Here is a 15,612-nt window from a genome sequence, read left to right as displayed (position 1 = left end):
ACCAAGACTGTCGCACTAGACAAGTGAAAATAGCAGATCTACAAGCACACAACGTTGCATGCCGGTGCGAGGCATTGTGTGCTTGTAGATTTTCACTAGTTTAAATCGTTTTCAAAATGATAAATACAAAACGAACGGTTTTGGACATACAAGGTTTCCACCCGACAACAACGATATGCACAGGTGACAAGAGACACAAACCATCCCTAATTGCCATTTTCATTCTTTAAATGTCAGCCGGCAGTTGATTACACAGTGCTGATTGTCATTAAAGCAACCATTCAAAGTAGTTTAATGCCCTCTGAGTGCAAAGGTGTTCCTTTTGAAAAGGTTTGCATTTCCATAATGAAGAGCACATGTGCAAATAGTTCCAGACAGTCAACCTGATGTCCCTTACACTTGACACAGCAGGCCCTTTGAGCCAGTCAGTAAATGGCCTTTTTTAGGTTCAGGGGTAGATATTAATGACAATGATAAGTAATTAGTAAGGGCCATTTGCTGGTCCCTGAAGCAAAAAAAAAAACAGTGCTTAAATAATACTGATAGAAATGTGCTTGTCTGCCTTCCAATGTATATATTACACTGCATTCTTTATTCAACACCTTTAATTCTTCCACTAAAAGCATTTTTACTTAATTCTTTACCATATTATGCTATGGGAGAATCGGTAAATTCTCTACTCATTTTGCATTACACCTAACAAAAGCTCTGCTATAAAAACAAGGGGTTTATGTATTCTTCTAGACCCCCCGCCACTTCCGCAGATGCTCTGACAGGCTGAAATTGCTTTATTATTCCCCCAGAGTCAGTCAAATCCCTCAGCAGTCCTAAACTCATCGCCCATCACTCGTTCTTTGTCTGGGAGGAAATAAAGTGTTGAGCTTTTCCCGTCTGACAGATTTGTGTAATAGATCCTGGTCCAGTCAGGGAGAGCAACCGGGTGGACACAGGGGGGAGGAGGAGGGAGCAGCGATGAGGAGGTGGAGAGGGAGATAGAACCAAGGGTCGTGGCACATGGCACTGCAGAGTGGAGAGCTGCATGGGCTCCCTTTCAAAGAAGAGAATTGAGCGTCGCTGAATGGGGAGGTGATCGGGTGGTGGAGTTCGGAGAAAAGGGTGGAGGGCAGCCATCCAACTCTCCCCGCCTCTATCCAATCCAATATTATAAAACGTCCAACAGAGAAGCGAGACAGACATTAATTTTTACTCTATTTGAAGTTTCCGACAGCTATTCGTCGCAGGACACCATGTTGTGTCAGAAGCACTCTATCGCAAAAATCCAGTAATCCAGATGGGTGTTTCATGCGTGTGTTAAAATGTTACATGGACATGTTGGATCTTCGCATATTTTCTTCTTTGTAGTTTGCGTGCGTGCATACGTGTGCGTGCGGCCGTGCGCACACGTGTGTGAGTGCATGTGCATGGGGGGATGTGTGTGCGCATGTGTTGCAGAAAAGGGAGAACGCTCTGACAGTTCGAATAGATGGTAGAAAATGCTGCCTCATAAGATGCTGAATTTGCGTATAAAATGTGGCAGTCATTTATGAGCTTTTAACTGTTCAGCATAACTTGATATATTATGCATATATGATGGAGCAATATATTGTATTTCACGAGACAGATTTGCATTGCAGCATGCTGAATGTAATGTACTGTACTGTACAACTCAGCTAGTGAAAGTTGTTGCCTCTGGTTGCACTTCTTAATTTCTTGTCTATCTGCTCTAGCCAGCAGCCAGTGCCTTAAAAAATGCAGATTTCCCTACAGGCAGCCAAGCTTCAAAAACCTCTGAATGGAAAACGTGGACCTGGAGATGGATGCATTTTTAGCTGTTAAAAAAGTGCATCTCCTTAAAATTCAGAGGCATCTTGCATAGTTGCAAGATGCCCGTAGTCTGACGACTACAGTAGTATATACCATATAAATTGACTGTCCATATTTATCATTATGCTGTCAGATAGATAGATAGATAGATAGATAGATAGATAGATAGATAGATAGATAGATAGATAGATAGATGGATAGATACCGGTAGATAGATACCGGTAGATAGATAGATAGATAGATAGATAGATAGATAGATAGATAGAATGATAGATAGATAGATAGATAGATAGATAGATAGATAGATAGATAGATAGATAGATAGATAGGTAGATAGATACCGGTAGATAGATACCGGTAGATAGATAGATAGATAGATAGATAGATAGATAGATAGATAGATAGATACCGGTAGATAGATAGATAGATACCGGTAGATAGATACCGATAGATAGATAGATAGATAGATAGATAGATAGATAGATAGATATTTGTAAATAAAGTGGTTAATGCATCTCTTCATTTCTATGCACACAAACATAATCTGTATGTCTGTCAGCCAGCCAATTCACCATTATGATGATGACCGTATATCAGCTTTTCCGTATAAAATACAAGCCAATTTCTAAAAGAAGGCACCCTGGGTTCTTCTTATCGCAAACTTTCACAAGAGAAACCTGCGCTTGCACCGACTAATTACGGTGACCTGGGAACGCAGCGAGGTCTTGTTATGTCTCGTTGATTTGTTTGTTTGCTTTTTGGTTTGTGCTCCTTTCCGAACCCTCCTCAGCCGTAATGATTCAGCCCATGATGTATCACACCGGCTCAATTATATCCATGAAATATTCGCCCACACGTGTCTAACAATGACGCATCACTTTGAGGATGACGCTGTTGTTCTGCCGCTTCCTCGTTGGAGGCGGCGCGGAAAAGGCGGTGTGGAAAACAAAGTTCGAAGGTTGCTTCATGTGGCGGCTGCTTTCATTTTTGTTGTGTTTCTTGGATTATCTCTTTGATTACCTAGCCGACAGTGAAGGGTTGTTTGGGGCTTCATTTGTGTGAGTTTGCCGTCCTCATTGAACACGTGGTTACCATGACTACGGTATGGCAACAAAGCACACAGGAAGTTTTGTCTTTCCCTGGCTACTTTTTCTGTTTTCCTTTTTCCTGTCGTTCCCTTTACAGTCAGCGTACACTGAAAAGCTAACGTGGCATCGGGTGCTTAACAACATAAATACAGGGTGAAAATGAGTTTTGTTTGTGTGAAATGCAGAGGGGATGCGATGTGAATGACATTTGCAGAAATTTGAAATGAGCCAGCGCGTTTTTGTCATTCAGCACCAATCGTTGCATGTGCTGTGATTGCAGAAACTCCCAGTCTCATCTTTAATTCATGATTTACCACTTCAAGGGGGAAAAAAAGAAAGAAAAAAAGAAATCAGCCCTTCCAAAATAATCCAGAGGCATAAAAGCTAGGCATGTGATGTTCCAACTAAAACTGCAGAATAATTATTTCTTTTTTTAAACGGAGGGAAGCTAAAGGTGATTTATACTGAGTTGCGTGCCGGTGTCGCATTCTGAAAACAGACGATCTACAAGCTCACAACACGGCGCGATACGTTGCGTTGTGAGCTTGTAGATCGGCTGTTTTCAGTGAGCGGCACCGGCGCACAGCTGAGTATAAAACAGGCATAACTCCGCTGTCAGGTGACAAAGGTTTGGCATCAAACGGAACACAATAATGCTGGTGACAATCATGCAAGGGGGGCCCCTCTGGGGACTGTGTCTGCTGCTGACACGAGGACTTCACAAGCCATTCATCTCCTGGATGTTGTGCTACACAGCCAGACTGGCAGGCTGGGACACTTTGTCACGGGAACGCACCCACCTAAGCCACAAACACCGTACCTTGCATTAGGTGGGAAGAAAAGAAAAGATGTTGCGATGCTTTGTCAAAGGAGTGCACAGAGGGATGAGGGGGAGAGAGGGGGGGAGAGAGAGAGAGAGAGAGAGAGAGAGGGGTCTAGGCCTGTGGCTTGAGGTGTTGTAGCTCAAAGCCGGTATTGCAAGGAAATTCTGAGTATATTTACAAAAAGAGGTGGAATCCTTAGGCGAGCACTGAACAGTTAGGTGATTATTTAGAAGCTGCAGACACACACACACACACACACACACACACACACACACACACACACACACACACACACACACACACAGACAGACACGTAAAAAAAAATCAAACCTCGGTTCGAAGTGAAGCAGTGAACTTTTATTCTATGTGTTCTAGAGTTATGAACTCTGTGATCTATTCATTCTTTATATATTCTGAATTCTACATTCTTTATATATTCTGAATGAATATATAAAGAATGGAGGGCCAAACTATCATGTGAAGCTTGACCAATCCTCAAAGTATCCATTCATCTGACCGGGAGGGACACCGCACACATATTCTGGACGTACAGGACATATAAAGCCTATTCATTCTGAACTGAAATGACCATATATGTACAGGACATATAAAGCCTTTTCATTCTGAACTGAAATGACCATATATGGACATGGGACACACATTTTGCTTTTTGAAAAAGCCTATTCATTCTGGACTGATATTTTACACGTACGGGACAGGAAAAACCTGTTCATTCTGGCCTGGAGTGACCATATATGGACATAAGGTAACATACTTTGTGTTTTTGAAAAACCCTGTTCATTCTGGACTGAGATCACCATATATGGTAATTAAACGGACATTCTGTTTTTGAAAAAGCCTGTTCATTCTGGACTGAAATGACCATATATGGGCATGATACACACAAAGCCATTCATTGGAAGCGGTTTTCACCGCTTCAATAAACATAAAACATAAGCATTTACAAAACCATATCAAAGCTAAGGTAGTAAAATCCTTCCTTCCATAAATAAAGCATACGCAGCTTACAAATTAACATGGTTAAACTAGCAGGGATATACAAATAAATTGAAATGGGACAAAGTCAAAGAGCAAGGGGAAAGCAAACCCAGCCAAACAAACCCAAGTCTTTCTTTTCTATTTCTATAGGTGTTGATGATGGAGTCAGCTCTCTGGCTGGTGCCAGGAACCGGGCCATGACAACAGTAATTGGATGATTGAAAGTAGCAAATGTATAGAGACCAGTGATAATTGATGGATAGAATGACAGAGAGGCAGAGACAACACAAACTAAGCATGCAAATATCTTGCACACACACAAATCTATCTATCTATCTATCTGTGTGTGATAGAAACCTTTTTTCTCCTTTTTTATATTAACCGCTTGAACCCTAGCGTCCATATTCTGAGAACTTTAGCCAAAAATAGCAGATCTACAAGCTCACAACGGCTCGCGCTGAGAGGCGTTCTGAGCTTGGGCTATTTTAGGCAAAGGGGTTTGGTGTAAAGGGGGAAAAAGAGCAGACTATGTACAGAGTGAAAGGGCAAGTTTATTAAGTATTGACGGTTCAAGTGGTTAAATATCTGAAAACAAATTGAGATGAATCTAAAATACACTGATGATTGTGCTGTCAAACGATGAAACTACAGTACATGGAATCTATGAAAGGGTTGTGGGGGTCCCTGCTTCATCTCTCTCTCTCAACCAAGGGACATAGACTCTATGTCATAGACAAATAAAAATAATAATTACAGATACAGTATGTCATAGTATAATTACGTGCGCCAGCAGAGCGTGCAAATAGGGTGATGAGTTTTTTAGACATATTTGGCTATAAGTGCACAAGGAGCAAGTTGGCACCTCGACAGAGTGCAGTCAAGTTATTTCTGAGCGGTGCTAGCCGCTCCAATATGTGACTTTGTGTGTATGTTTGTCCAGGCCCGGCGGCAGGACTCAATGGCTTAGGGGGCCGTGAGCTTAAGTGAAGGATGCAACCATATGCAAATGTATGTTTCAAGCAAGTCGCCATTGTTTCAGAGTGTTTGCAACTCGGTAAAACCGGTTTCACGGATGCTGGGGGAGGGGCAAGGTGGGCCGCGTGAGGGGGCCCGGCCTGTGTTTGTCCCTATCCATATGTCCCTTGTCTGATTCGAGCCCACACTGTTTCTTCAGGAACAGTGTTTTCTAGGTGTGGTTTTTGAAGCTGTGAAAGCCGCTTCCAAGGAGTGGCTTTGTGTGTCCCGTACATGTCCATATATGGTCATTCCAGTCCAGAATGAACAGGCTTTGTCTGTCCCGTACATGTCCCGTACATGCAGAATTGAGGATTGGTCAAGCTTCACATGACAATTTGGCCCTCCAGATAAAATCATTCAGAATTCAGAATTCATAAAAATATAGAACTAAAGCACATAGAAAGTATAGATCTAGAACACAGAATATATAGATCTAGAACACAGATTTCATAGCTCTATAGAACACATAGAATAAAAATCCACCGCTTCACTTCGAACCGAGGTTAGATTTTTTTAGTAAGGTAACAGGTTGGTTGGTACAAAGGCAGGAAATGATCGTACACTGAGGGACTCAAGGGTCAGGTGACCGTGCAGCAGTCTCCTCAGCCTTGGGCGGAGTCCATTCATGGACCTTCTTGCGCGTGGTGGAGTACGGCACGTACTGCTGGGCCGTGCCGCTCACGTTGAACTGGTGGATCTCTGCCAGGAACTTCCTGGGTTCGGGGGGATGCGTGGTGGGCGGATCGTCTGTCGTACAGTGCAGCCAGCCGTGCCATTCAGCAGGCACCATGCTGCCATCCAAGTCCCACGTGGTGTTCTTTCCATTCATCTCTCTGGTGTAAATCACCCAGCGGTGGCGTCCAAAGAAGTAGCGCTTGTCCTCGTAGTATTTGTTTCCATACTTATCCACTCCGATTAGCGGTCCCGTCTTCACGTCATTGACTCTGAAAAACTGGAGGAGAAAGCCGCGCATGCCTCCGTGGCCTCTTAGTTGCCCCCAGGCCCTTCGGACAATGTTCAAGTACCCCGCCATCTTGAGACGGAATTATTATTACGACGGACGGACTGTTCTCCTATAGTAAAATGTATCTATCTATGACGTATCTATGACATACCTGTAAGACTCCAAAAAAGGTTTCATCCCGATCAGCCCCATTGACGTCCGTTATAAAAATACATTTCCACATTGTGAACGGAATCAGTGTCTATACATTCTTTTTAGTGTGAAGACGGCCTGGGCCATAGTCCAGGCACCTAAGCACATAAGCAGCCAGTGCATCGTGGGTTCGACTTGTGCACACTATGGTTTAAAATAGGAAACGCTATAATATAATGCGACTTAAGTCTGTTTTTTCAGTCAGCGGTTAGATTTGAAAACCTTACTTTAGTCAGGTTCGGCAGTAACTGCAGCCACCTAGCCTACCTATATCATGCCCTTGAAATAGTGGCGAGTAGTAGAAACCAATTTAACTGTTGGGGCGCCATGCCAACTCTTCTAAACATTTACAGTTACTGCTCATTAGTTGAAGTGGCTGATGTGGCCGAACTCTTAACTCTCGAATGCTTTGAATTTGTGTGAGAGAAAACTGTAGTAGCTATCGGCTCGTAATCCCTTCAGTTGCGGGCATGTGTTTGTTTGCTGTAAAGTGATGTAACTTCAAGCTTTAATGGGTTATTTTATCGCACGATATTGCATCTGTAGCCTGGACTACAGTATAGTTTTTACATAGTCGGTTCGGTGGCCCGATCATGCGGTCTGCCCCTGACTTGTTCCTCCACGGAGGTTACATGCTGTCACTGCTCTAATCAGCTGTGCTTTTCAGTCAAAACAGTGGTATGTAACTTTTCTCTAATATATTCATTCATGCAGCACACTGATGAAAGGGGGAAAAAACACAGCAGTGACTCTTCCTAAATAAATGTCCTTTGCATCCATAGTAAGTACCTTTACTGCTCTTCTTGTTTTACTGTTTACTGTTCAATACGTTGTCGTTAAATGACATTGGAGCAGGTAAGATGAACGTAGGGTCTATTCCTTTTCTTTTTCTTCGTGATACTTTCCAACGCAGCACCTCAATCAAGTGATATGCATATTTATTTTGATATGCATGATTACTGTGGAAAACGATGCTTAAAACGCTTTAAATTACACTTTTGTTATCCACTTGCAGGGGATAACATTAGCCAAAAATATTTTTGTTGAAGAGATTTGGGGCCCTATTTTTCACCAAGCTAAACCCTAAACCCCTAAACTTCTTTGTCTTTTTTTCTATTTTGAAAACATTTTTAAATAGTTCAAATAGCTGATTTACAAGCTCACAACGTGTCGATGTAGATTGGCCATTTGAAGTAAAAAAAAAAAGAAGCTTGGACGAAAGTATGGTCCCTAGTGTAGAAGGAAAAAAGTACAGATCCAACTCATGTCCAGTGTATGACAGACAAATTCACAATCATTTAAAATCTCTGAAACATGATTATTGAGAGTGTTTTCTTTTTTGTTTTCTTATCGCTGTAAACGATAACAATTATTTCACACTAATATAGGATGCTGCCTGCTTTCTTCCTACTGTATTGTATATGTCTGAAGGCATAAGAGGTCGGAGTGGGTGGGCAGATGGCAGTCGATGATTCTCTCCGCTAGAATTGGGCTATCATTGCCTCCGGCAGGTTTAATTTATTGAGCCGTTGCAGAAGGTACATCCTCCGCTGAACCTTTTCAGACATGATACAGAAGAATTGTTACATGCCACCTGAGCCGAGGGCCTGGAAGATTGCAGTTCCCAAGACCTTGAATGACTTGCAGTCATGACTATTCTGCTGTTGTACAGATTGGGCCATGCAGGGGCTCATCTGCCACAGGCCTTACCCCTAATTTATACTTCATCACATGATGGTGTCACTTGCCAAAAATAATTTCAAGCTAACGAGGTGTCGCAATGCAGCGTTAACTCGAAAAAAGTTGTGTCGACCCTCGACAGGGGCGTCACACTGGGGGGGAAAGTGGGACTGAGTTACTAGGGCCCAAGGTGGAGGGGCCTTCATTATTTAGCTATTGAAAAATAGCAGATCTACAAGCTCACAACGCGGCACTGAGTGCCGCGCTGCGAGCTTGTAGATCTGTTACTTTTGAAAAGTCGTGAGAATTTGTGCAAATCTTTGAATAGGCTATGTATTTTTTTTTAAGCAAACACTTGTAACTCAAATTTAGCTTCTGGGGGGTCCCTGAACTAAATTTTGAGATGGGGGTCCGTGGCCAAATACATATCATTTTGGGGGTCCTTCACATGAAAAAGTTTGAGCACCACTGACATAGAAACATAGGTTTTTCAAAAAACCCTAGAAGGATTTGAAATATTCAAAGAGTTGCACACATTTTCACGATTTTTCAAAAATAGCAGATCTACAAGCTCACAGCGCGGCACTCGGTGCCGCGCTGTGAGCTTGTACATGTGCTATTTTTCAATAGTTAAAGCACAAAATGTGAGTGAACCCTTGTACCCAGGGCCCAGAATTTGGTGCGACACCCCTGACCCTCGATGTGGTCCTGAGAACTTTCCCCTAATTAAGGGCGGTGACTCTGAGTGATGACTCAGTTGAGTGGCGAGCTCGGAGAAAAAGACGACACCGGGCATGCAGTATCACATGACAACTTTTAAAGTTTATTAAAAAAAAAGTCATACTGTGTAACTTTTTCAATTAAACAAAAGTTATTTTTGATATACCGGTAGGCTTTCACTGGTATATTTGTTATTTAAACACTATTAATCATTATTTTTTATTCATGAGTGTCGGCCCCCGACATTCGCACCAAAATGACCTAGTTACAGGAAGTGTACTGGCAATAATGATGTATGTGTTTTACAGCTAATAAATGCAGTAGCTGACGACGTGTTGTTGCTTTCCAAAATCTCCTCGTAGCTCCAGGATCCTGCAGAATTCGGGGTGTCACTAAAACAGACAACTAATTTGAATGTTCCACAGTATGACTTTAAGTACAGTTCATAGAGAATACTGTGTATATACAGTAATGTGGTTCACAGTACAGTATGAAATAGAAGAAAAAGAGTATGAATAAGTACAAATTAGAATAAAACATGACTCTACGATGTAGATGAGTTGGCCCTCAGCAGTTACATTGTATTTCATCGGGCATGCAGTATGTGATAAAGCGCTACCAACTGACCATGATCTCCATATGGCATACATGGGCAACTGGCGGCCCGGGGGCCACATGCGGCCCCCACCTTCACTAAATGCGGCCCGCAGGTTAATATCAGAATGCTGATATATTATTGATTTCAGCTGTTACAATTCCAAACATGACCGTTTTAATTACTTCAGTCTATCTTAGTAGCTTAATGACTAGTATAGTAGTACTAAACTGTTAGTCTTTTTTTCATATCCAACATATTTGTATTTAGGTTCATAAAGTTAACTAAATGCATTTGAAATTAAATACAATTGTACATTTCAGGATTCCAATTAAAAAATAACAACAATTATTCATGTTTCCAATTCAAAAGAAGCAAAAATAGCAGATCTACAAGCTTGAGCTTGTAGATCTTCTATTTTTGCTTCTTTTGTATGAGATACTAGAAAGACAAAGTAGAACGTGTGGCCCTCTGGAGTGAAGGTGGAAATATAGTGGCCCTCGCCATCATCTGCCCACCCCTGCCATATGGCCATTAATTTATTAGTGAATACATTTTCCCCATTGACTTGAATAGGGAAAATTCCAATGGTAAGACGGAATTCATTTGCAAGTGTGACTTGAGTCACGGCAACCACACTTGCAATTTCCAATTGCATCATTCTAGTTACTTGCGCCAGCAGAGCGAGCAAGTACTGTGTTCGGCTGCGTATGTAGGTACCGGTAGATAGGTAGCTGTATGTGTTTAAGCCCCTAGCCAAATCAGGGACCAGCATTTCTGGCAACATCATCATTAACAGCCAATGAGAGACCAGCATTCCTGGTGATGCCAGTGGTGAGCGCACCTCATGGCGTGCTCTGCTGGCGCACAAATAGACCATACATGGCCTACTTGTGCACAAGGAGCAAGTTGGCACCACCACGAGGCCTTGGGAGGATAAAGTGCAGTCCAGTGTTGACTGCATCATCCATGGATCTCAGACACGAGGTCAAGCAGGGAAGGCCAGTGGTCGATTTGAGATGGGCTATAGCACAAGTCTGTCATGACCTCAGAGGCCAGATGAACAGGCCTGCAGCAATTAACCGTGAAGGTTTTTGATGGTCAAGTGATGTGTTGCTAGAGGGAGGTGCAACTGCTCAGGAGGTAGAGCTGCCTTGGAATAAGACTGTTCCCAGCTTGACCCCTGGTCCTTCTGGCTGCGTGATGAAGTGTCCTTGAGCAAGACGCTTTTAACTCCAAACTGCTGCATCATGATGAGCAGGTTAGTGTGTCGTATGGTTTCCTCTGCCATCGGTTTGTGAATGTGTGTGTGTGTGTGTGTGTGTGTGTGTGTGTGTGTGTGTGTGTGTGTGTGTGTGTGTGTGTGTGTGTGTGTGTGTGTGTGTGTGTGTGTGTGTGTGTGTGTGTGTGTGTGTACAAAGTAATGCACATACTGTAGTAAAGTGCTTTGGTTAAAGGCACTATATAGAAAAATGCTTCTGTATCTAGACAACATCCATTGATAGTCTGGAAGTGGTTATTAACTTGAGGTTATCCCGTTGCTTAAAAGGGCTGACCTATCTTCAACTCCAAAGCCATGCAGGCTATAATGTCCTGAGAGCGATCGTCATAGCTCGCAAGGCAATCTAAAAAAAGCTCTTTTAAATCATTTGTAAGTAAAGATTAGGGTCAGGTTTTAATCTTTGGTGAAGAAAGAATTGGGCTTCAGCCCTTATCGGAGAGGAACAAAACACAAAGATAATCTCCTCTGTATATTTCCTCAACTAGTCTCAGAACTAGGGGTTCAATTGGTGTTGTGTGTACACAAGTTAATCTTTGTTTTGCTGTGAGAGCCACATGGTCAATAAAGGACTAGGACCAGACATGACAAGGGAAGGAACGTATATGGATGTGGTGAAGGGATGAAGGTGAAAATCAATCAACTCTTGACGTCCCACATTCCCTGGAGAAGAGGCACCTGGCAATCGCTGTCAGTCACGCTAAGCTGGGCTCAAGTGAATGTGGCCAGGCCAGGGGCGTCACAAGGGGGGGGGGGAGTGGGACCTTGTTACTAGGGCCCAAGGTGGAGGGGCCTTAATTATTTTATACTTTAGCTATTGAAAAATAGCAGATATATGCGAGCTTGTAGATCTGCTATCCGCGGCCAAATACATATCTTTATGGGTTGACAGGAAAAAGTTTGAACACCACTAACATAGAAACATCGGTTTTCAAAAAACCTTTTTAGGTCCTGCCTGTTTGAATGATTTGAAATATTCAAAGACTTGCACAAATCTTCACGATTTTTCCAAAATAGCAGATATGCTCGCAGCGCCGCACTCGGTGTAAGACTGTATATCTGCTATTTTTCAATAGTTAAAGCACAAAATGTGAGTGAGTCCTTGTACCCAGGGCCCAGAAACACCCCTGGCCACAGGAGCACTTCATGTTGAGACTGATGCAATGACTATGACTTACCCACTCATCTTGCAGAAACTCCTCTCCTGACAATGAGCCCAAAGCGGATTAAAGCAATCGATTTTCTTTACAGAATTCTTCCTTTTTTGTTGCTGTAACATCAGAACCACACACTGAGTTGACTGAAAGCTGACATGAAAAACTCTTCACAGAGTGCATTGTTGACACCGCACTGCTGTTTACACAGCGAGACATGGGCACTACCATATGTATCCAGCAGTCTCAAAGTGAATGTGAAGAGAGCTGTATTGATAGGAAACAGTGATCTGCGAAAAGACGCCTGCTTGGCTCAAATGAGGAACACAAATGAGGAATACTCTGAGCTCATCAAAGAGGGTGAGAAAAGCGAGTGAGCGCACTGCTGATATATGGTGCTTTGTTTGCTTTGATGATCATTATTTCTCTGGGATATGAATTATGAATCCATACTCCGAAAGTGTAATTGAAAGTGAGCGGGAACGTTTGAACCGTGCCACCAGTCTCTGTCAGTCACACTAATAAGCTACAATCTGGCTTTGATGTCGAAGTGTCACTTCCTCTGGAAGTGGAGGAAACCGAAGGCCCTATCTCTCTCCTGCTCTCTACGTTTTTTTTTTTTGTATTTTTTATCTCTGCCACTGTCAGATATAATCAGTGTATGTCGTTGTTGTCGGGTGGAAACCTTGTATGTCCAAAATCGTTTTGTATTTATCCTTTTAAAATTGATTTAAACTAGTGAAAATAGCCAATCGACAAGCACACAGCGCCTTGCGATGCGATGCGTTCTGTGCTTGTACATCTGCTATTTTCACTAGTTTTGTGCGACAGTATGATGAACCAGGAATTTACTTACTTAATTTACAAATTTGAAACTTGGAGATACAAGGTTTCTACCTGACATTGACAATATGTGAGATTGCATCTTAACTGGTGACACAAATAGATTACTGCACACACACAGGGATACACCTAGCGTATACCAAGCCAAACACACACATACTGTAAGGACACACACGCACATGCAGAAACAATCAATACCGCTATTAATCATACTAACCAGGGCTCATCAATGAAAGGGGTCAGGTATGAAAGAAATAAGTGACGGGTATGCATGTGACTAAACAAGAGAGATTTCCATAATTTATTGATTGCGAACAAACGTGACGACCACCACTCAAGAAGACTGACCTGGGATGGAAGATGGATCACCTCTGATAAACAGTAAGACAGAGAAATGAAATGTGGGCTAATGAAATTGAAATTAATATTTCAATACTATCTGCCTCTCTCTCTTTCTTGACTTGATTTTGGTGGATGTAGCCTAAAGCCTGATTTATACTTAGTCGTATGGCAGTGTCACGATCTACAAGCTCACAATGCATTGTGGATGTGACACTTTGTAAGCATGTAGAGCGGTTATGTTCAGTTATGTTATGTTCGGTCCGACACAGCCGTATGATGGAGCATGAACTGGGCATAACTCTTCTCGTTCCCTCTTCCACCTTTCCTACGTTAACGTGTCTTTCAATCACAGCGCTGGCGTGATGTTTAAACATAAATCACAAGCATCTGTGCTTATAAACATCGCTTTATTTTTTTAAGCGATGGCCTGATAATGAGGTAGAATAAATCTCAGGAGCCCACAGTCGCCAGTGGTCCGGTGGTAAAGGGTTGCTCTTGTAAAGCCACATAAACTGCCCCAGCCATTTTAACAAGGACATGATGACGCAAACGTACCGCCCCACAACCTCATTATATGGGATACAATGATTTATGAATAGCCTATATACTGGAGCCACCCACAACATAAACATTATGTATAGCCTAAGTAGCAGCTCATGAATCTATTATTTATCTGGATAGAAATGAAAGCGTGTGAGAATAAACTGCAATGTGAACGATGCTTGTGTAATAAAAGCTACTTTAAATAGCGGTCAATACAGACTTGAGTTCACATCAGAATAAAGGCAGCAAAGTCTTCTAATGGACAATGCCATGTTATTCTGCAGCTTGTGTGTGGTACTCTCATTTAAGTCTGGACATAACAAATGACACATTGATCGTCTCTCTCTCTGTCACTCTCTCTCTCTCTCTCTTTCTCTCTGACGTTCAGACTCCCATTCTCTCTCTGCGAGGAAGCAATGTCTCTGCCAGCAGCCAAGTCCCGCTGCAATCAAAAGGAAACATTTATCTTTATTATAGTCCACTCTAAGCCACGCGAACAAGCTTGTGTAAAGTCTATTCATCTTGTCAAGGCAATCCTTAATACTACCTAGGATGGCTGCCGCTCATATAGTCTGAAAGGCTCTCAAACATATTCAGAACGTAATATCTGAAAGTTCAACTTGTTCATTTTTCAGAGATGTCACGTAGCCTATGGACCAAAGGGAGAAGCCAGGCCCAAGCAGAGCACAACGGTACGGAGACCATGGGAGATGAACTGATTACTGAAGCAAAAGGCTCTCAGAGTCAGGTTATGATGGCAGAAAGGTAGTGATTCTGAATTCTTCACTGTAGTGTGATAAGAAGGCCACCGTTGGGGACCCAGCTGAAAGGCAGTTATAAGTTAGATGGGCTCAGCTGACATGCTTTGCTGTTTGGCTGCTTGATTTCCTTTCGTTTTGAGTTGCCACGCCAGAGAACCTGAGCTCGCTCCATGGAACATCACTGTGTTTGAGATGCATGTTCACACCTTGCTTTCTGTCTAACAACTTAACCATGCACATACAGTACATAGACCCTAGAGTCCTTATTCTGGGCAAGCCATAACAGGCAAATATTCAGTGAAAATAGGAGAACATTCTGTGAAAATGATTCAAAAAAGTGCAGTATCTTTTGGTCAGCTTGTATATCTATTTCTATGCACAACGTAGGGAAGCCATGGGTTGTCTGAGTGTCAAATGTGCACCATTATTTATTTACATTGCACGAGGTATTTTAGTTTAGGTGAGAACCTTGTATATAAGCCCTATATGGGTTTCCTTTCTCACCTGCACTTATTTCTGTCTGTTAATAATGTTATTCTTTGTAGTGTTTTCTATTGTGCAAATACATAAATACAATAAAATAGTTTGTTGTTGCATTACATTTCCATGCACTTTAAGAAGAAACAATTTGTTTGGTGAATGTAGCAACAATTGACCCAAGGGTACAAATAACCCTTGCCCTCACCAACATTTCTTGTTCTGCATCTGTTGATTCTAACCTTAAGCTTTGACACCCAGAAGTTAATCTGCACTTCAGGGCACCGAGGGCAGCCAGATAATTCCCCCC

General features: G+C 42.3%; 1 protein-coding gene across 1 annotated transcript; it reads right to left on the bottom strand.

Annotated features, from left to right (window-relative positions):
* Window positions 1–6,323: 6,323 nt before the first annotated feature.
* Window positions 6,324–6,785, bottom strand: LOC308300970 (NADH dehydrogenase [ubiquinone] 1 alpha subcomplex subunit 12-like; the record flags this gene model as incomplete). Its single annotated transcript, XM_080744865.1, has 1 exon — window positions 6,324–6,785. The coding sequence occupies one exon, from the start codon at window positions 6,783–6,785 to the stop codon at window positions 6,324–6,326; it is 462 nt and encodes a 153-aa protein (XP_080600991.1).
* Between the last annotated feature and the right edge of the window lie 8,827 nt (window positions 6,786–15,612).

Source organism: Nannobrachium achirus, assembly GCF_963921795.1.
Source record: "Nannobrachium achirus genome assembly, chromosome: 16".
NCBI lineage: Eukaryota > Metazoa > Chordata > Actinopteri > Myctophiformes > Myctophidae > Nannobrachium > Nannobrachium achirus.
The sequence above is the reverse complement of the archived record's forward strand: the minus strand, read 5'-3'. Positions and strand labels throughout refer to the sequence as shown.